Here is a 21,530-nt window from a genome sequence, read left to right as displayed (position 1 = left end):
CAGGTAAACGTGGGCTGCGTCGCTGTTTAGTCCTTACAGCGCAACGCTTGCATCCGGAAATAAATACTGACATTTTTCAATAAATAAATAAAATAAATAATAATAAAATAAAAATAAATATTTAAAATAAAAATAATAAATAAAAATAAAAATTTTCAGACAGACCTACCAGTTCTAAGATGAATCGATAGTGATTTATGCTTGTGTAGAAGAAACCACACACGAGTGGGATTTAAACTTCTTAAAATAAATCTACTTCACAAAAATAGTTCAAACAAATTAAATAAATACAAAGACTATTTACACTAGTCTTCTTTCCTTAAAAAATAAAAGTGAATTAATTGAATTGAAATTAAATTAACTGATTAAATCAATTAAATTAGTTAACAACTCTACTTAAAACAGTTTATTTATTTGTCTGTTTTATTTTATTTTATTTTAATGTACAAATTAAATAAATACAAAGACTATTTACACTAGTCTTCTTTCCTTAAAAAATAAAAGTGAATTAATTGAATTTAAATTAAATTAACTGATTAAATCAATTAAATTAGTTAACAACTCTACTTAAAATAGTTTATTTATTTGTCTGTTTTATTTTATTTTATTTTAATGTGAATAGAGAAAATGAATAAGAAAATGCTTCCAGATCTCAGGTAGCTGTAGAGCTCTGCAGGCCCACAGCACTCTCTCTCTGCTGTTCTTCTGAAATTAACGTCCTTTGCATTCAAGACAAGTCTGGAGAGTCAAAGTCCTTGCAGTCCAGAATGTTATGTGGTCGTCTGGAGCAGAGACAGAACCCTGAAGCCCCTCGGCTCAGACTCCGAGGGCATCCTGTATGAAAGTTCAGGACACGTCAAAGCGGATCTCGATCATTCTGATGCGTTCGTTCTCTGACCACCTCTCTTTGTAGAGCGGTTAAGAGCAAAGCAGCGTGGGGTGCTTCACCCCGTGTCACGCCTGCTTTCAGATGATGGCATGTCATTCAAGGAACTCCTGACACATCCGATCTGCATCTCTTATGCAGCGGATACTGCACTTCAGTCTCCTCAGAGCGTGAGAGAGAGAGGGAACCTCGGCGTGTCGAGCGGTATTTGTGTAACACGAGAGCGCCCATTGTATAGCGTTTAACCTCAGTAAAGAGGCCTTTGCAATATTTCAGGCCGTTATGAAATTGCCTCATGCCTCGGGTCTCTACTCTGAAAAAAAAAATAAGAGGAAATAGACAGAAGCACACACCTTTTTTGAAGACTCTGGCATTTTCATGGCTGTGGTGTGGAATAGAATGGATGTTTGTTGTTGTCCTTTGATGGGGTTATTTTTCTATGATAGGTTGATTTCTCAGCACACCTGCACCCACAGTTTGTTTACTTTTAATAAGTCAGAGGCTGGGGAAAGTTGTTTGTGAGGGTATTGTCCCGCTGTTTTTGTCCATACAGTCGTCCAGTTTCTACTGTAAGGAGCAAAATCATATCTTGTACGGTGTTTGCTAATAATGAACTTTTTAATGAGTTTTTTTTTTTTTTAATTAAGCAAGGATACATTAAATTGATGAAAAGTGGCAAAAAAAAAATCTAATTTCAGATTAAACTTTTTCACCCCATGTGTCTAAAATAAAATTATTATATTTTTATAAATAAACCTACAAATTAAAATAATTCAACTTTTTTCACTCCATGTGCCTAATATATATATATATACATACATATATACATATATATACATACATATATACATATATATATATATATATATATATTAGGGCTGTCAAATGATTAAAATATTTAATCGTGATTAATCGCATTGTCATGAGTTAACTCGTGATTAATCGCAACTTAATCGCACCTTTTTATCTGTTCTAAATGTACCTTAAATGAATACTTTTCAAGTTTTTAATACTCTAATCAACAAGGGCATGGACAAATATGGATGCTTTATGCAAATGTATGTCTATTATTAGTGAAACCATAGTCAACGTAGAGTATAAAGACTACACATGTTTCATATGTCATAGATGTTTTTTTGCCACGGGTCAAACAGAAAATGTGCGCTTCGTTAATCAAGCGTTAATAGAATTAGTCCCGTTAAAATGAATTTGCGTTAACGTGTTATTAACGCGTAAATTTTAACAGCCCTTTAAAAAGTAATTTTATTTTAGACGCATGCAAAAAAAAAAAAAAAAGCTTCTGCTGTTGCACTTGAAACAGAAAGTGTGGCACATCGGCCGCTTGCAGCTTCATTGACTATAATGGAAACAATGTGATTTTTTGCGTCGTGATGTGCCACTGTTGACACCGTGTTATGCTAATGCGCCTCTGTGTTGCAGATTGGAGGGTGCAGAAAAATTACATTTTCCTCTTCCAGATCTCTAAACCTTTTCACTCTCTCCGAGGGAAACAAGACAGATGGTGGTGCTAAAGCAGAAGGAGGGAATGCAGAAGTAAGAGGACGCTTAAGAGGAACAAATCAGTCCGTCAGCAGTACAGAGCGCCGCGGCCATCTTCAGCGTAGCTACAGTCCTACGCTTGATATATTTCAACAGAGTGCACGCAGAAGCATTATGAGTAAATTCACAGGTGATAATAGCTTAAGGTAAAGAGGCACTTACAGGAACCATAGCGGGGAATGAGAGAGAAGGAGAGATAAAACAAAAGAGCCGAGCCATTGTGTGGCCTGTCGGCTTGCTGAGAGAAATGAGTCAAGTGGCACTGCATCGATTTACATCTCATCTCTAAAACACGTTCTCATTGAGCAAATAAGCGTTATTTCAGCGGGGCTAGAGTTTTACCTCTCAAATGGCACTGCATGGACTTATCGCTGTATGAAGTGTGCTCACAATCAATAAGGGCTGTCTTTACCCGCCGTGAGAATCTCACGTTAACATGGTGCACACAGCGGTTTGCAGTGAAAACCTTTTGAGGAATATGAAATGACATGATGTGGTGTTCACTCGTGGCTGTTCTCTACATTGATCTATACTGCATATAGAGCCGCTAGCCTGCTGAAAACAGCATGTTACGCCAGACTAATGTGGTTAGGTCACTCTGCCTTTGGGCAAGGAGGATCTTGTTTTGATGGTTTTATTGAAGTTTTAGGTTTTGGGGTCAGTAAGGGTGATACACACATATATACACTGTATATTCTTATAAACTAAGGTTAAAGTCTGCATGAAATGGAATCTCTTCTAAATGCTTCCTTTTTGTTCTCATTGTAAAGGATTCATCCATTTTTTCATTGACCTTGCAATTTTGAATCAAAATGTCTTAACTTGATCTTCTAGTGAAATGAAAGTGTTCTGTCTGGCGGCATATGCAAACTTTTACAATCATTTAGCTATGCAGTCCTCATAAACGGCGCTTCTTTATTGAAATCAACAGCAAGCTCGCATTCAAATTCACCTCCATCCAATCAACAACCAATGGTTTGACTCAAGTCCCATTTCTACTTCTGTTTCATGTGACCTGTGCAGTGTAATCTACTGTAGGTCAACAGGAATTTGTGTAATACCTGTTATAGAGTGCTTTAATACAGCTGGAACAATGTATTAACCAATCAGCATCCAGCTTTTATTTTGGTTTTGAATGATGCCCTAGCAACTTCAAACTCTTTGGTTTTCTTGGCTTCGCGGCTAGAGAAAGAATCGGGTTGTTACAGTCACTCCATACTGAGAGCACACGTATACACACGCACACACACACACACACACACACACACACACACTCTCTCTCAGTCAGTGAAGCACACAGTCTCTCTGCCTGGGTGAGGAACTGTTAGCGTGTAGCTAATGCTTTGAGGCAGATCAGAAGAGGGTTTCAGAGCAGCCCTTTACACCACAGTGTGGAGGACTCGCTGACTCTCAGCACCGGACGCTCACAGCTGGGCTCGCCGCCAGAGAGGAGAAAGAGTAGAGCCAGAACAAAAGATAAAGAGTGCTTGCTGGCAAAGAAAAGTAGAGAAATTCAGGTTCAAGAATGTGGCAAAGTACAATTAGCCCAGAGGGAACAACGCTAATCACTTCCCTGTGTATCATGGTAACCACAGTTTCCGCCAAAATATCACACTCGCTACAACTATTAGTGATGCTTGCCTGACTAGTACTGTTACTATCACTCTTACTATTCTTAGGGTTTAGTGGTGTGTAACACGTCTTGCACTGTTTGAGCTACTTACGTGAATGAGACCTCAAATCTTGTGCATTTTTTGATGATAAAATGGGCAAAATATCCCTATACTACCGTTCCAAGTTTGGGGCCATTTATACGTTTTTAGATAAGATTTTAGAAGTCTCTAATGTTCACCAAGGGTGCAATTCTTTGATCAAAATACAGTAAAAACATATGTTTTGCTATTTAAAATACCCATTTTTGATTAGAATACATTTTAAAATGTCATTTATTCCTGATGCAAAGCTGAATTTTCAGCATCATTACTCCAGTCTTCCCAGCAGGCACAGGACGTCAATATAACGTCAGGTTGATGTTGGACATGACACCGGACAGATGTTGCATTTTGGTTGAGAATGAAAATCGGGTTGATGTCAGTATTTGACGCCAATTTGACGTTGACTTAATGTTGGATTTTGGTTACACAACCTAAACACAACAAATATCAACGTCAGCTGATGTCGGTTTTGGACATCAAATAAACATTGACGTTAGACGTTGAATTGACATTGAATCTGGGTTCAGTGGCACATGAAAGGTTGTGCTGCCATATATTTTTGTGGAAGCTGCGATACTTTTTTTTCAAAATTCTCTGAGCAACTACAGAATTTATTTGAAACAGAAATCTTTTGTAACATTTAAATGTCTTTATTGTCACTTTTGGTAAATTTAATGCATCCGTGCTGAAGAACTACTACTACTAAAATTAAATTAACAAACAAACAAATACATTTCTTACTGACTCCAAACTTTTGAGCAATACTGGACATTGAAAGATTGGTCTTCATATCCAGAGACCAAAATGTCAATAAATTAGTAGTAGTAAATGTAGTAGTAAAAATGGCATAGGTAGCATTATAGGTACATTTAAGAATCTTTTAATATTTTTTTTGTTTGATTTTATTATTATTATTATTTATTTATTTATTTCTAGATAATGGTGGCTAATAGCAAGTTACTTTATTTTAAAATGTAATGATGTATGGTATTATGGCAGAATCTATGGCTACTATGGCACGTTTCTGTAAGGATCATTCACTTCAGTGAGCTCATATATTTAGATTGTGTTGGGAAGTACCTCTAAATAACTTGTCGACGTTTAAATCTACTTAAATCTGCTGCACTAAGCGACCGGAAGGCTTCAGAAATGCTTACAAATGCTCGCACGCAGCCCTGACACCCAGCACAAAACACACCAAAGCACATCAACCAGGAGATTTCTACTATTTCCATCAGGACGAGTCTACACATCCAATCACGCTAGCGTTCCGAGTGTCCAGAGGCGCTCCAAGCAGCACACTCAGGATTTAACAATGTAAAAACAATGCAAGCACAGCGCATGTTTTATTCACCTTTTTTTTGGCATGTTAGAGCAGTTTCGGGGCTTGGAGGGCATGTTCTTGGGACACTGGGAGAAGAACCCCTCTTTAAAGCTGACGTTTCATCCCTCCCAAGTCATGCATACCTGTCCAGTCTGTGTGTTTGTGTAATGAAAGCGGTTTCCAGCTTGTTCTGCCCCATACAAAAGGACGTTATGTGAGCTGCAAGGGTTGTATCGGTCCCCCTCATCTGTGTACGAAAATACTAAAGATGTTTTCTGTGACCGCGGACGACTGCAGATTGGCCCGGGCCGGCGTTTGAGCCACTGAGGCCAATGAAAGGGCCCGTACGATGGGAGGGAGGTCACAGCGTTCTGCCTGTAATGAGGAGCGAGGGGATCATTACCAGAGAACACATGCGCTGAGAGCCACACTACAGAGAGCCGAGCCGAACGAGGCACTTCGGCGCTGCACAAAAACCTTCTCCTCTGATGTGCGACGGAAACGAGTTGGAGAGAGAGGCAGAGAGCACCATAATGGAGAATGGGGAGGGAGAATTATCTGATTTAAGTAGATAAAAAAGAAGGGATGGTGAAAAGAAAGAGGGCTACAAAAGGCAAAGCGTGCAAGGTCCGTCCTCATCTGATGCAGTGGCACGTTCAGACCAACAGAGGGCAGGCAGCCTTTTATTATGACTCAGGACGGACTGTACATCTCCTGAATCGGTGCTCTGTTTCACTCCATAAAAGCACCTCCATAAAGCAGGATATATATCTCTCACGCACTAGAGCTTCAGCAACAATGATGCTTTCAAAAAAGTGTGTGCGTGCGTGTTTACTGTATATATCTATATATCTAGTATTTCACACTGTTGGCAGTTCTCCAAAGTTATTCTAGCAGTGAGTTTTAAGTGACTATTTTTCCACAGAAAACCCACTAACAAGTGTGTGGAAAGAGATAAACAACTATAAATGACAGATCTCATCTGAGGCATTGTGAAAAAAAAATTCCTTTGGCTTTTGGTGGTTCACGTTTATAGCAGTGAACATGATCTTGTTGTTGTAATGTGATTCTATCTATCTATCTATCTATCCGTCCGTCCGTCTATCTATCTAGCTTAATGTTTCCATTGATTATTCTTTTAGTATTTTTGAGAACCACTTGTCCAATACTTGTTTTGAACTAGGTACAAAAGCGTTTATAGCAGTGAACATGATCTTGTTGTTGTAATGTGATTCTATCTATCTATCTATCTATCTATCTAGCTTAATGTTTCCATTGATTATTCTTTTAGTATTTTTGAGAACCACTTGTCCAATAATTGTTTTGAACTAGGTACAAAAGTATTTATTTTATTTTATTTTATTTTATAACAAGTAGCCAATAATCGCATGGATTTCGGGACAACACAATATTTTATTTTATTTTATTTTATTTTATTTTATTTTATTTTATAACAAGTAGCCAATAATCGCATGGATTTTGGGACAACACAAGAAAGTTATATTATACATTATATTTTTATTGGCTATGGGTTTATTTTACAGAGCCCAGTTTTTCCCCTCTCATCAACTCAGTCTGCAAGCTCAATATTGTCTTCATTCAATTTGGGAGAGAATCTGTGTAATGGATCGTCAAATGCGATAAATATAGCTGATACTGGACATTTACTTGTAGCTGAAAGCATAAACAAATTCAGCACACATATTTAATGAATAAACAAAAACACGGGATGGAGATGACTGTGGATGCCAGATTTTCCCATTCCATTTCCAACTTTTACAAATCATCAGTAACCAAACTCTTTCTGTGTTGCTTTGGCAGAAGAATGCAGAACCATAGACAAAACTAAATGTCTTGAAGTCATTTGGTTCTGTGTAAGAACCATTCTAGATTCCTCATCAGTTGTGAGGTGTAGGGACATATTGTGTGCTGCTGTTTTGAATGCTCGTGTTGTTGTGATTCTGAAAAGCTGCAACACAAGAGCCGCGTTCGGTGCTTGTTTCAGCAGGTGGTGAGGCGTTGCTGGATTGGATTATTTTCTCGAGTGTGCGAGGTTGGAAGCAGCAGTGAGGTGGTAGACGTTCCCTCTCCTTCCTTGAGCAATCTGAGCAATCGCCTGCAAACGAAAAGCACACCAGGGCTGCTATGGAAATATCCACGCTGAGACCAGAACCTCAATTTCCTGTCACAAGTGTGCCCTTTTATTTTGCGTGTCTGCATCTACCTACACGTGTGAGTCATTGTGCGGATATATTAATCACCGTTTGAGTGATCTGCTGATTGCGCTATTACGGCTTTCTTTTCTTTTTTTGAGTCTGTGTTGGTTTGCATACACACTCCACCATGACACCTAGCTAAAAAGAGCAGTGACATACTTGATGTCAAAAAAAGTGACAAGCAATAAAAGCTTGTCCTCTCTAATAAAGGCTTTTTTTTTTTCAGCTCAACAAAAGCTTTTTCCTGTGGGTCATGGTTTGATTGCTTAACTCAGGTTAGTGGGGTTACCGCTATAGGTACACTACCATTCAAACGTTTGGAGTCAGTAAGAAGAAATTAATACTTTTATTCAGCAAGGACGCGGTAAATTAATCAAAAGAGACAGTAACGTCATTTAAAATGCTACACAATTTGTCTATTTCAAATAAATGCTGTTCTTTTGAACTTTCCATTTATTAAATAATTCTAGAAAATATCACACCTTCCACAAATAATGTGAAGCAGCATGACTGTCAACCCTGATAATGTTTCTTGAGCACCAAATCAGCATATTAGTATGATCTATGAAGGAAACAATTAAACGGCAGTGTATATATTGTATCTATACCATTTAGCAGGCAAAACGCTTTGTTTTCCACTTATGATTATTCAGAAGCAGCTATGCATTCTAACTAAATTAAATGCAAGATTATTGTTATTCAATCATGGCAGTCAGATATTTCCTAACATTCTCTTTTGTCAATGGCAGTGTTGCATCAGTCCGTTCGTCCAGGTAACTGAAACCGGCACTATTTTTGCATCTCTCATATGACACCACAAACTCACGCTCTTTTTTTCATACTAATGCAACATCCAGCTTCTCAGTTATTATTATGCATTCTAGTTAACTTTTTGGCAGAAGTTTTAAGATAATAAAAATAATAAAAGTTGTTCATTGTCATTTATGGTTCCATGAATAACCTTTAACATCCATGGAACATTTCCATTACAAAAATTTTTTTTATTTTAGAATCTTAGAATTCTTATTAAATATTGCATATATAATGTCCACTGAGGGGTTAATTTTGTGCTAATGATAGGTCAATTGTATATTATACATGAGGTACGTTGTCATTAGCAGTTTTTTGCATGTTTTCAGCGTGGACGGGCAAATGAATTCAATTCAAGTTTATTTGTATAGCACTTTTAACTTGTATAGCACTTTTAACGATCGAGCAAAGTAACTTTACAGAAAATTACATTTCTACAATATTTAGTAGTAGCTTATTAGCGGTTACTGTCAGTTACATATGGCAAAAATGCACGGAAAAATCAATTAAAGATGTAATCAAACAGACGATGAACACTATTAACACCAAATATTATATGATGCAATCAAACTTATAGCAAAATTTGGTAGTTCTGTATGTTCTGTACAAATTACACCTGGAAATTTCGCGCCTGGTTAGGACCTGCTGCAAGGCTGGTTTCAGGTGCGAAAGAGAGCGCTGTTTTCAGACAGCACGCTTGCTCGTGGTGGAAATGGAGGGGGTTGTTAGCGTCTCCACCCCTTGGGAGAAACACTGAGAGATGGAGGAAGCGAGAGGTGCGCTTGCCAATGAGTCGTCCCATGAGATCCAGACAGAAACAGCAGTCTATTATTTCTCAGACATGTGGCATCCGGCTGCAAAAGTCTCCCTGTTCATATGGAGGAAAGATAATGCTGACCCTAGATGTGAAATGTTCTTGATGCAGACTTAAAATCATCACGTTAAGAACAGATACAGCAGCGAATTAACTCTAGCCAGATTTGTTGTGCCTCCTAGAGAATTACGGAAGATGTTCTGAGGTTTTATGACATTCGCTGGAAAGTTCCAGCAAACTCTGGTGCTAATCTCTACACAGAGACCTGATCTGCCGCTAAACCGCGATAACAGTTCTCAGACGGCGATGACTTTTGCCGAGCAGGAGGCTAGGTTAAACCCAGACTTAACGCAAATCCATTAAGCGCTACTCTGCTGGATGTGAAGCACTCATAAGCAAGCCCTGAAATTCCTCCTTAGAAAAACTGACATAAGCCTGAAACGTAAAAAATGTAATTCATTAAAGATCTGCATGTTCGCAGATTTGTTTATGCATGTCGTAATTGCCTATTTACTCGCAGCCAAAGATGTCTCCATTTTCTGAAAAGTGCTTTAGAGGCATCCACTTTCTTTTCTTTCTTGGCTCCTGAGTCCCGAGTGCGGGAATCGGGTGGCGAGATCGACTCGTGCGTCTTTGAGCAGAAAACTTCTGTGACACTGATTCTGTGTACTCTGACGAGGGCAAACATCTTAGCTGAAAGCGGCTATGTTTGCTTAGCACCAGTGCAGTCGCCAGAGCGTTTGGCCTGTTGCAATATAAAAACACGCCGCTAATATGGGCTGACAAGCATGATAAGCCATGATTGCGTGTAAATTGGCAGTGGCGAAGGTTTAAGCTGGTCTTATGCTAATACAGCAGTGAGTGACTGCTGGGCAAACACACAAACACACACATTCATGCCCACATTGACTTTCACATGGTGTGAGGCGCAGGTACACGGGGTCCTGTATTAAATTTTGGAGAATTGGGAAAATGTAGCATATATATTTCTCACTGGCCATAAAGCTTTATTTTGCATAATTTTTATTAAAAATATATTTTTGGACCATTGAAAATAGGATTATTTAGCCATTTTTTTTTTGCATATTTGTGATAAACAGCGCAGGTCAATGTATCCCTCGAGATGAGCCAGAGTCTGTCCAATTGCCACAAAAACAAAATTGTGATTTTTATTCCTCATATGTATGATTTGGTGGCTTAATACGAGAAATAGGTACATAGATAAACCTCTTGTTATTCTTTTTTTTTCTCTCCAGTAAAAAAAAAAAAATCCTAAAATAAGATCAATTTATGTAAGAAACAGAATTTCATAAACCACACAGTATTCATTCATTCATTCATCCATCCATCCATCCATTCATCCATTCATCCATTCATTCATTTTCTTTTTAAGATTTATGATTTATTTAAACAATATGCCAATTAGATAAAATATATCAAGAAAATGTATTGCATAACATTTATTAAGTCATATGTTTTTTTTTTTGTTTTTTTTTGCTATTTATAATCTGTATTTTATTTGTTTCACAATTTAAGTTACCAGCTAATTAAAAAGTATTTCGGTTCCATTTCCCCATTGATTTTTATTGGCATTTGTCACTAAATTTTGGATGCAGCATGCACATTTACATTAACACACATGCATTCATGCATCATTAGATATTTAAAACATTATGAGCACATAAGCAGCCATGATACATTATCACTGCATATAATGTGTGTGTATCAAGTCTTGCTTTATGACTGTTTGTAATTGAAGTGTGATCACATACCTGTGCATTCATTTCATGGTGGTTTGCGTATCACGCTGATACATTAGAGGTGTAGTATTTCACCCTGCAAGCTGATCTACACACAATATTGCTCTGATGATATTGTATTGTGATATGAGAGATTAATGCTATGTGTGGTTTTTGGCAAAACCCAAGGATATCATATGAATAAAAATACTACACAGGACTTGTGGTTTATAGAGCACGTAATATCCTTCATATCTATTACTAAAATGATGTGTGTGAAGTTGTAGTGGGATCAGTCAGAACTGGTATGATATACAGTAGTTTATCATATGACTGAACTTACACTCAATATGTACAGTATGTACGTGCACGCTCAGACAGTTTAAAAGACACGTCTCTGTGATAAAAGTGCAATTTAACACTTCAAACAGGCTGTGCCACCAACTCCCAGTTTATTTGTTTATGATTGCGTTCATTTCACACTTTTACATTTGTTTTATTACGTTTCCCAACATATCTTGCTACTTCAACAACTTAAATCACAAGTAAATGATGCCAAGTAAACTGACTGTCTGAAACAAACTTATTCTGAAAATTTCCCCCATGAATTACTATAAACAATAATCATCATACTTTCTTGCATGATCACTTTGTGATGCGAGTGGTCAAAAGGTGAAAAGGTGACTGAGATGGTTCTGAGCCCAGAGATCTGAGAAGGTTTGTGGTTTGTCCAGCTTAAGTGGTTCGTAGCTCAGGCTGTCATGCTGAAGTTACTGTTCGCCTCTTTTTTTACCTCTAATTGAATGTCACTTCCTTTCTGAAATGCTCCAAATTATATAATGAGGTCATTTGCATAGCGCTGAGATTGGCTGACCTTTGCTTTTGCCAATAATTACAGCAGAGTTGTCTAAGACAGTCGACAGAGATGGTGCAAAAAAAGACAACTTCCCGCTCAGAAAGGTTAGCGGAGAGCTCGGTGCTGGACTTTGCGAAATGTCATTAGAATTTCTTGGAGTATGCTCAAAATTAGCAAGTGACCGAGATCAGCAATGCAGAAATATTTTCTTGAAAAAGCAACAAGAACTGTGCTTGGTTAAAATTACGTGTGCAATTATTTCCCAGATTGTGTGTAAATTATTGTGTATGCAAGCAATGGAAAGCTCACAGATGCAGGATGGTGCAGGCACGCTGCATCATCAAGACGTTTCGATGGTGATGCCGGAACCTTCACACGGTTTTGAGCCTCTGTGCCCAGTGTGAGCACATGGCATGTGAACTGCGATGCTCTGGCCGGGCCGTGCCAACCCAGCAGTGATATTCCGCCAACGCCTACCAGCGCTGTGGGCAGAGCCTGTGCTGACCGGCCGTCTTCGAGAGCAATGAACATAGAACATACCACCTCTATCACAACAATTCATTATACTGTTACAAAGTTTGGGGGCAGTAAGATTAGATTCATTTATTTATTTATTATTATTATTTGTTGTATTATTCAGCAAGGATGCAATAAATTGATTAAAAGTGACAGTAAAGACTGTTATAATGTAAAAAAAAAAATAAATAAAATAATATATATATATATATATATATATATATATGTATATTAAATGCTGTTCTTTTCAACGCTATGTTTATCAAATTTTCAACATTCAACATGATGATGATAATAAGAAATGTTTCTTGAGTAGCAGATCAGCATATTAGAAGGATCATGTGACACTGAAGACTAGAGTAAAGATGCTGAAAATTCAGCTTTGCATCACATTTTACATTTATAAATACATTTTAAAATGTGTTCAAATAGAAAACACTTATTTTAAATAGTACATTTAAAATAAATGTGTTGCATCACATGAATAAGTTGAATTTCACAATGTATTAAACTAATAATAATAATAATAATAATAATAATAATAATAATAATAATAATACTAATAATAATAAAAGTTATTTTAAATTGTAAATTGTGATGTAAAATTGTTAAAGCTGTTTCTAATGCTGTTGCATCACATGAATATGTTACATTTTAAAATATATAAAAATAGAACACACTTATTTTAAATAGTACATTTTATTGTAAACTTTAATGCCATTTTTAAATGTTCTTGCAACACAGGAAAAGAAAAATACATGTTTTAAACATATTTATTTGACATAACATCTATTCAATATTTAATATAGTCAGTATTACATTTTAAAATATATTAATTACAAAACACATTTTAAATTGTGAATTGTTGCATCACAGGAATAAATTGAATTTCACAATATATTAAAATAATACAAAAAAAATAGTTATTTTAAATTGTAAGTTTTATTGTAAAATTGAATGTCATTTTTTAAGTGCTTTTGCATCACAGGAAAAAAAAATTTTTTTTTAAAAATATATTCAATATTAAAATATATTTTATAGTACATTTTAAATGTTGTCAATGTTTAAATGTTGAATTGTAAATTTTATTGTGAATTTTAATGCTGTTTTACCATATTGATAGTTTTATCTGTTGAGTAAATTAATGCAGGCTTGCTGAGCATAAAGAGACTCGTTTCAAAACATTGAAGAAAGCTTTATGAACCCTTAAACTTTTGATTTGTAATGCTTTTATATCTATCTATCTATCTATCTGTCTATCTGTCTGTCTGTCTGTCTGTCTATCGTATGCCACTTCTCATCGTCTCACCTCACATGCTGGCATGTCATAATACCGTCATTTTGAGCGATTATTAAAACATCATATCATTAGCGCATTATGCTGTATCCACTGTGCACATGATGTCACATGTTCTTTAGTGCCGAGAGCTTCGTAAAGTGAAACGTGACTTGTGTTTGCTGTGCCGAGGGGCAATTTTGACCAAATAAAATCCAAAACATGCTATTTGTTCAGTAAATTAATTTCTATAAAAGTCAACAAATCCCCCAGCTGTCAAATTTGTAATTCAGTCTCAATCCACAATATTGACTGAAAGTGGGCGGTTGACTGGATAAGAAGGAGACAGGCGTTAATGTGTGGCTCTGTCTCTCTGCTCTCTGGTTTTATAGTCACAGCGGCGCGTCACGTTTCACCTGCCGGACGGGTCTCAGGAAAGCTGCAGTGACAGTGGGCTGGGGGACCATGAGCCTGTGGGCAGTGGGCCGCTCATCTCACACCCTCTCCCTCTGGTGCAGGCGCAGGACGAGTTCTATGAGCAGGCCTCTCCGGACAAGAGGACCGAAGCGGACGGCAACTCGGACCCCAACTCCGGTGAGTCTGCTCATGTTTGCAGTGCAGCTCTAGTTACTCTCCTTCTCTCTTTGTCTCTGCTCTTCTCTGAACTTAACAGAGGAGGAGGAGCTGAGCCAGAGAGCAAGATGAATATCACAGATGATAGTTTTCATTATACGCCTTCCCACTCAATGTGTACAACAATTTAATGTTCTGCAATAACAGTTTACAATGTAAATATAGAATGCTCTCACGATACACAGAACGAAGTTTGCACAAGTGAACGTAGTTGTAATAAATAAGAGATGGGTAGAGGCAAAATTGCACAATTATGCGTATTTGTGCAGAAATGCAGTAGATGTCCATTAAGAGATCTAGAAGATGTGTGTAATGCTGAAAATAAGCCCTCTCAGCAATGTTTCTTTGACTGTGTTTTTCGCTTTACACCTCATATTAACCAGTCGCAGCATGACGTTTCCAGCATTTTTTTCTGTTCACGCTGAACTCTTGATGCTGTGCATAATGACAGAAGGCCTGGTAATCAGAATATATATGTCGTTTAATGTATATTTATGACAGTCGGTGGGATTCGCTTTAGATAGAGCGAATAAAAAGCAAGCAGCAAAATGTCTTGCCATTGTTTGTGTCTGGTTAGGAATGTTTAGATGGCAAAATGAACCTGGTATATCAGAAGTAGCAATTGCCTAGCTGGTACACTGGAATATTTGGTGTAAAATAAATGTTTAAACAAAAATTTTAATGTTCAATAGCTAGTAAATTCCACAAACACACACACACACACACACATATATACACACACACACATATATATATGTATGCTATTTTACATAAGGGAAATTTAGCTTATTTAAGGACCAATTTGAATTAGTATTATTATTTTGTGCCAGTTACATACAATTATCACATTCTAATTCAATAAAATAATGATTGAATGCTCTAATAAACTAGTTTAAAATAAATAAAAAAGTCAACAATAAATTAAAAACAACAAATATACAAAAAGTGAAGAATATAAGATGCTTTACTATTTAAATATCTTTAAATCTCAATCTTTTTTTAATCATTAAAATAATGAGAATCATATAATTTGTTGAATTGTGGTAAGCAGGATTTATTATTTATTTATTTTTCTGGGGAAAGTGCTAAATGATCATAAAAATAATAACACAGCAAAAAATCGAAAATGGTCTTAACCTTCTGCTCAGCAAAATACATTTTCTTGTTTCCTTCCCTTGATTTATTTTGAGGTGAAATATGGCCTGGATCTGTTATTGACAGCTTTGTGAGGTTCATCCAAATGCCCCCCAAAATCTTTAAATCAGCTGAATGAAAAACAAATAACAATTACAGAAAAAAGCAGAAGTTTGTGCAATTGTAATAAAAAAATGCTTTGAAAGGAAAATGATCTTTGCAATTTTGCTCATCTAAGCAGTGTGAACCAGCAGAACCTTCATTCTCACCTTGAGTAAAATTAGGAAAGGTCGGTCAAAAGAAGACATTTGATTTATATGCCATTGTCCTTAATATGTCACCATAGGTTGTGAGGTCCCTTCCTGCGTGAAAAGAGCCATGATGGAAGTATGTGTATTTATACGCTAACGGTCAGTCGCGTCTCTCTGGGCTGAGAGAGTGAAGCTCTATTGGGCTCAGCACATACTTGATTTATTTAGCGATGATTTCCCTGTTGGGGTCTCATGCGGCAAAGATGTTCAGTTTTTATATTTCCAGCCATAGCACTCCATGACCTACTTTTCCAATCACAGAGAGCCATAGATCTGCTCCAGCACCTGTATCGCCCAAGGTCAGAGATAGTTAACGTGCGCACGTTTGCGCCTCACGATTCATTTGAGTGGTTTAACTAGTTTTTGGACAGTTTTTCGCACCAGGATATTCTCAGATTTTTCACACACCCTTTATTGGTCTCTAAAGATTCATTATAGACGTCATGCATGTATCCGTGAGACTCCGCGTCTTTTCTTGCTATTAATGTGATATTGAAAGTGTGATCTAGTGCAGAGCGGCACAACTCAAGTGTCTCCTTTTAATTTGATGAGAGAGGGGGGAGCTCAGAAACAATCATTTGCATAAGGTAGGTGATAATTGCTCTTTTTAATGGAATTGATGGTGGTGTACACACCAATTATCTACAAGCTCTTAAGCCTGGTAATTAATTAGCACACAAATGGCCATGGTGCCATGGAGACCGGCGCATAATCAAATATTGGACACACACAGGGGCTATATTGGGAGCATCACCAAGCTCGGATGGCAAAATCAATTAGAGGTCAGTAAGAGATGAGATGAGCAAATAAAATTGAGCTTCTTTTACGTCACCGAGGTCTCAGTAGCACAGGGAGCGTCAAACTCCACATTTTGTAACTCAAACTTTGGCAACTTTCGAAATAAGTGTAAAGATGTACATTGGTGTAGAATCTGGTGTGGACCTTTGGGACATGTTCCTACCAAAGCCAAAATATAACGATTAGTGATTTCAAAGAAACTGAGTGAAACATAGATAACTAATTGGTGGTTTCTGGATCACAGATGAACCCTGCTTGTATCTGTCTTAAATGAAATTGGACTGTAATCTTAAGCCTGGTCTATTGGCTTCGGTATGGATCGGTGTGCATTGATAAAGTCTGAGAAGATGTTCATACACTCCAGTTTCATTAATTAAGCATATCAAAAGGTTCATCTAAACTCCTGCTGCACAGACTGTGAAAGTACTGCAGTGCAGTAGAAAAGTTAATTTCACTCAACTTATGAACTGAACACTCTTTTAAGTGTGTTTGCTTGTGTGTGTATTACAGATGGGGCACAGGTATATATACACATTAATGTATACATATAAAGTTAAGTGCTTACACACTACCGTTCAAAAGTTTGGGGTGGGTACGGTTTTTTATTTTTTTTGTTTGAAAGAAAAAAAAAACAATATTTTTTTTATTAAGAAAGGGTGCATTAAATTGATCAAAGTGACAGTAAAAACGTTGGTGCTTTTTAATGAATAATGGTTTTTACAAATATATAAAAAAACAATTGTTTTCAACACTGAGAATAATAGAAAATCTTTATCAAATCAGCATATTAGAATGATTTCTGAAGGATGTGACACTGAAGCCTTATAAAAATTCAGGGTTACACTTTATTTCGATAGTCCACTTTAGACATTCTATTAACTATAAGTAACTTTGTAACTACATGTCAACTACATGTCAACTAATTCTCAGAGTAGACTGTTAGGGTAGGTTTAGGGTTAGTAGAATAAGTTGACAAAGAAAGTGTTAGAAGACATTAAGCAGACAGTCTACTAATACTCGACTAACTGCTAGTTGACATGTAGTTGCAAAGTTACTTACTGTTAATAGAATGTCTAAAGTGGACTATCGAAATAAAGTGTAACCAAAATGTTAAATGACTAATGTATAATAACATGATAATAACGTATAATAATAAAGTTTTCTATTTCTTCTCCAAGCTTAAGCTAATCAAGCTAACTGTACTCCTCTGAATTTCAGTAATAACTTTCTGCCATAATAGCTCTTTACATATAACCCACTTACAGACGGTTTTGTTCCCTCTTTCTCACAGGTTAGACAGGGAATGGAGTCTTTTCCCCCTCTCTCTGGATTAAGTAGGTTGATTCCATGTGAACTCTCCAAGTCAGTTCCCAGAGGTAGAGGAACCTCCCTAACCAGCTGCTCTTCTTTTGCTGTTCTAATTCCCTTACAACTCTCTATCTTTTACCCTCTCTCTCCTACAGTTATTTCCCCCCTACTTTGAAACAGCAGCTCATTCTTCAATAGACAGGGCACAAGACATGTATTCAAATGACACAGACTTCAATCATCTTCTTTTACCAACTTAATCACTTGTTTATTTCATTAGTAGTATCTTGTCATTCAAAGCTGAATAAATAGGCTTTCCATTGATGTATGGTTTGTTAGGATCGGACAATATTTGGCTGAGATACAACTATTTGAAAATCTGGAATCTGAGGGTGCAAAAAAATCAAAATATTGAGAAAATCGCCTTTAAAGTTGTCCAAATGAAGTTTTTAGCAATGCATATTGCTAATCAAAAATTAAGTTTTGATATATTTACCGTAGGAAATTTACAAAATATCTTCATGGAACATGATCTTTACTTAATATCCTAATGATTTTTGGCATAAAAGAAAAATCGATAATTTTGACCCACACAATGTTTTTTTGGCTATTGCTAAAAATATACCCCAGCGACTTAAGACTGGTTTTGTGGTCCAGGGTCACATATTATAAAACAGATCGTTCCAGTCCTTGATTCTGATTGGCTAAGCAACGTTCGAAGCTGTTGTAAATTACTCTACAAACATACACCTTTGTTTACATTTGTGTGTTGCTCGGCAACCACTTTGTTGAAACCACAACTGATTCTGAGGAACTACATTGTTTGGTGAAAAGAATAATGTTTTTATTAATATCATTACACTTTATTTGCTGGGTTTTATTTTGTGAAACCTTACTACGTATTAAAATAACAGTTTTATAAAAGCAATAAGCCCCGTGAAACAGTGGTTTACAGTGAATTTATAACAGCTAAGGGGTCGCTTCGCGACGTGCCTAACAACACCCCTTAGCTGTTATGAATTCACTGTAAACCACGGCTTCTTGGGGCTTATTGCTTTATTTTAAAATACATTGGAACAGAAAACAGTTATTTTAAATTGTAAAAATGTTTCACAATTTTACTGTATTTTTGCACAAATAAATGCACTTGATGGCTTCTTCCATAAACATTTCAAAATCTTATGGACCACAAACTTTAGAATGCTAGTGTATGTTAGAAATCAGAGTCATTCTAGAAAAAAAATATGCAACCATGGAATGCTGCGATGAACCAGTTATTCCTTTAATAACATAAGGCCATATTCAAGGTCACAGATTATGTGAAAACTCAAGCTTTACATCTACCTGAACCCAGAATGTCACACAATGTTCTTTCTGAATTGCAGTTAACAAAAGCGGTGAAAACATATGCCTCTGTGGGTCTCCTGCGCTCAGATGCCACGGAACGCTGGTTTCTAGTATGTGGAGCCATTGTGTGCCGCGTACAAATCTCTCTATGCCTGCATGCTCAGCGAGTTCAGGAAGCAGTCTTCTGTAAAAACTGGCTGTGAGGATTAATTTGTCGACTTCTGATGATCTGTACCAACCACAGGGGAACCGAGGGTTCGAGGTTGTTGTGCAGATTGAATTAATCTCCGAAGTTGTGAGCGTTCATCTCTTATATTTTCTTTCTTCGGTGTTTACCCCTGCTCCGGTGTTAAACTTGTTTGTTACCTTATGCAAAAGAACCACAATCTCCGCTTTTTGAATGCTGCCGACAGGACTGTCAACGTCAATTCCTGGCAACAACTTAAGAACACAGGGAAACATGTATCTGAGGGGGCTCCATTTGGACTCAGCTGGAGATCCCGACATCCCGCTCCACGTGTGTAGGCTTCAGAAAGCTGATTTCCTTCGCCACAAAAAAAACATTTTAACAAAAGCAACCCTCTGAGATGATAATTACGGGATACTTTTAAGCTCTACAATTCAAGGATTTGAAGAAAAAAAGAAAAAAAAAACTTTTAAGCATTTGTAAGAAAGCGACTGGGAGTTAATATACGAGTCGCAGCAGTTGTGTTAGCAAGCCTTATACTTCCTTTGGCATTCAGAGGCGAATTTATTCTACCTTTATTCCGTGCAGCTGTTGTTAATTGCGAGTACATATGCATTAGTATCTAATTAGCAATTATGCAGATTGACTAATTATTTTTATGCTTTCAATCAAAAGGTATTAAGCTAGCGGGTGCTAATTGTAGGTCAGTGTTGTATGTGTCGCTACTTTATTCTGACATTTTAAAAAATTATGTGTTTATCAAGAAGCGAGTGTGCGCAGAAGATTTTTTGACACGACTTTATATGTGTAATTTAAAAGCTAGAAAGGCTAATTTTAATCTTGCGGGCATCTTAAATGATTTGCAAAAGTGTTTTAAATGCTTTGCGATTTCAACGTCCTCTGGAATAATTACCCACATTCATTCTCAGGTTGCTGTGCTGCAAATGTGCGCTTTAATTTGTAATCGAATAACTCTGGGTTATAATTGGTAGTTGAGATGGTGGTGATTGTTTAAATACGCCAGGCGCACATACAATAACCCATAGCTGTTTATTTATTGATGCATGATTCAATGCCTTGGGTTTATAGTTCAGTTCAGATCATTAAAGATTCAATCGCCTGAAGCGGTATTCTATTTGAGGGGGATCCTGGTTAAGTGATTGGTGTTTTTAGTGAAGCACGTATAGCAGACAACCTTGAAAAACCTATTAATTAAACCTTACAGTATTCTTTAAATGTTAAACCATGAATAATTTTTCTGTTTTATTTGTCCTTGATTTGAGGCATGCAAAAATACATCCAAAGCGAACTTTTCTTCTAGCGAGTCAGTTTGAAAAAATAAATGGATTGTGAGATGTACCACTTCATTCTTTGCTTTTAGTTTTGCTCCTGTTCTGGCAAGTTTGGTTTTATAAAGTGCCTTTAAATAAAACATGTACGGTTTGTGTGCAACAAGACCCCATGAGAGCCAAATTCCACTCATATTATTCAGGAGCACAGCTTCCGCTCGTGGTGAACTTAATGGTGGAGTCGAATGGAAAGATGTGCCGTGTTTTGTAAGCGTGTTTTTGAAGACTGCATGATGGAGTAGAATGCCGGAGCCTGTTCGTGATCCTCAGATGTCACAGCAGAAGGTCATATAGACGTGAGCTTCGGTGGAAACCCTGAGCTGAAACAAGGGGATAAAATACAACGATAGTTAAAGAATACAGCAATAAAAGTAGAACAAAGCAATCTGATGTCACAGTCACAGATGGACCGAATAATGTGAGTGAATATGTTCTCCCGTTATAGACTTTAGCATAACAGCTAGTGTATTTTTTTTTCTCTCTGTATTTCTCCTCTTCTCTAGCTTGCTTCCTAATCTAGCTATCAAATAAATTCCTTGATAAGTTGTTTTTTTCCCCCCTCCTTTTGGAAGCTGTTTTATTTTTAATATAATGCAACTAACCATATAATTGTGCATAGTTTAGATGGTAAAAATAAATAGGCTTATCAACTTAGAATAAAAGGTTGTCAAATATTATTTGTCCAGTCATAATCTATTTTGGTAGATCTGGTGGTTCATCTGTCTAGTATTTTTTATTTTTTTTTATTTTA

The 21,530-nt window shown here is 36.8% G+C and overlaps 1 protein-coding gene and 1 long non-coding RNA gene across 2 annotated transcripts in view; both read left to right on the top strand.

The window, feature by feature from the left end:
* The window catches only part of LOC107746590 (uncharacterized), a 26,168-nt gene extending 22,363 nt beyond the window's left edge, over positions 1-3,805 (top strand). Inside the window, exon 3 of the long non-coding RNA XR_001640714.1 lies at positions 3,795-3,805. This is a non-coding gene — a long non-coding RNA (uncharacterized LOC107746590). The remainder of the gene's footprint in view (positions 1-3,794) is intronic.
* pcdh9 (protocadherin 9) overlaps positions 1-21,530 on the top strand; it is a 284,972-nt gene that overhangs the window by 168,743 nt on the left and 94,699 nt on the right. The window contains exon 4 of the mRNA XM_016560903.1: positions 14,105-14,306. Within this exon, the coding sequence (XP_016416389.1) occupies positions 14,105-14,306 (202 nt within the window). The remainder of the gene's footprint in view (positions 1-14,104; positions 14,307-21,530) is intronic.

This window comes from Sinocyclocheilus rhinocerous, unplaced genomic scaffold, assembly GCF_001515625.1.
Source record: "Sinocyclocheilus rhinocerous isolate Xijiao unplaced genomic scaffold, SAMN03320098_v1.1 scaffold588, whole genome shotgun sequence".
NCBI lineage: Eukaryota > Metazoa > Chordata > Actinopteri > Cypriniformes > Cyprinidae > Sinocyclocheilus > Sinocyclocheilus rhinocerous.
This window is presented reverse-complemented; position numbering and strand designations above follow the sequence as displayed.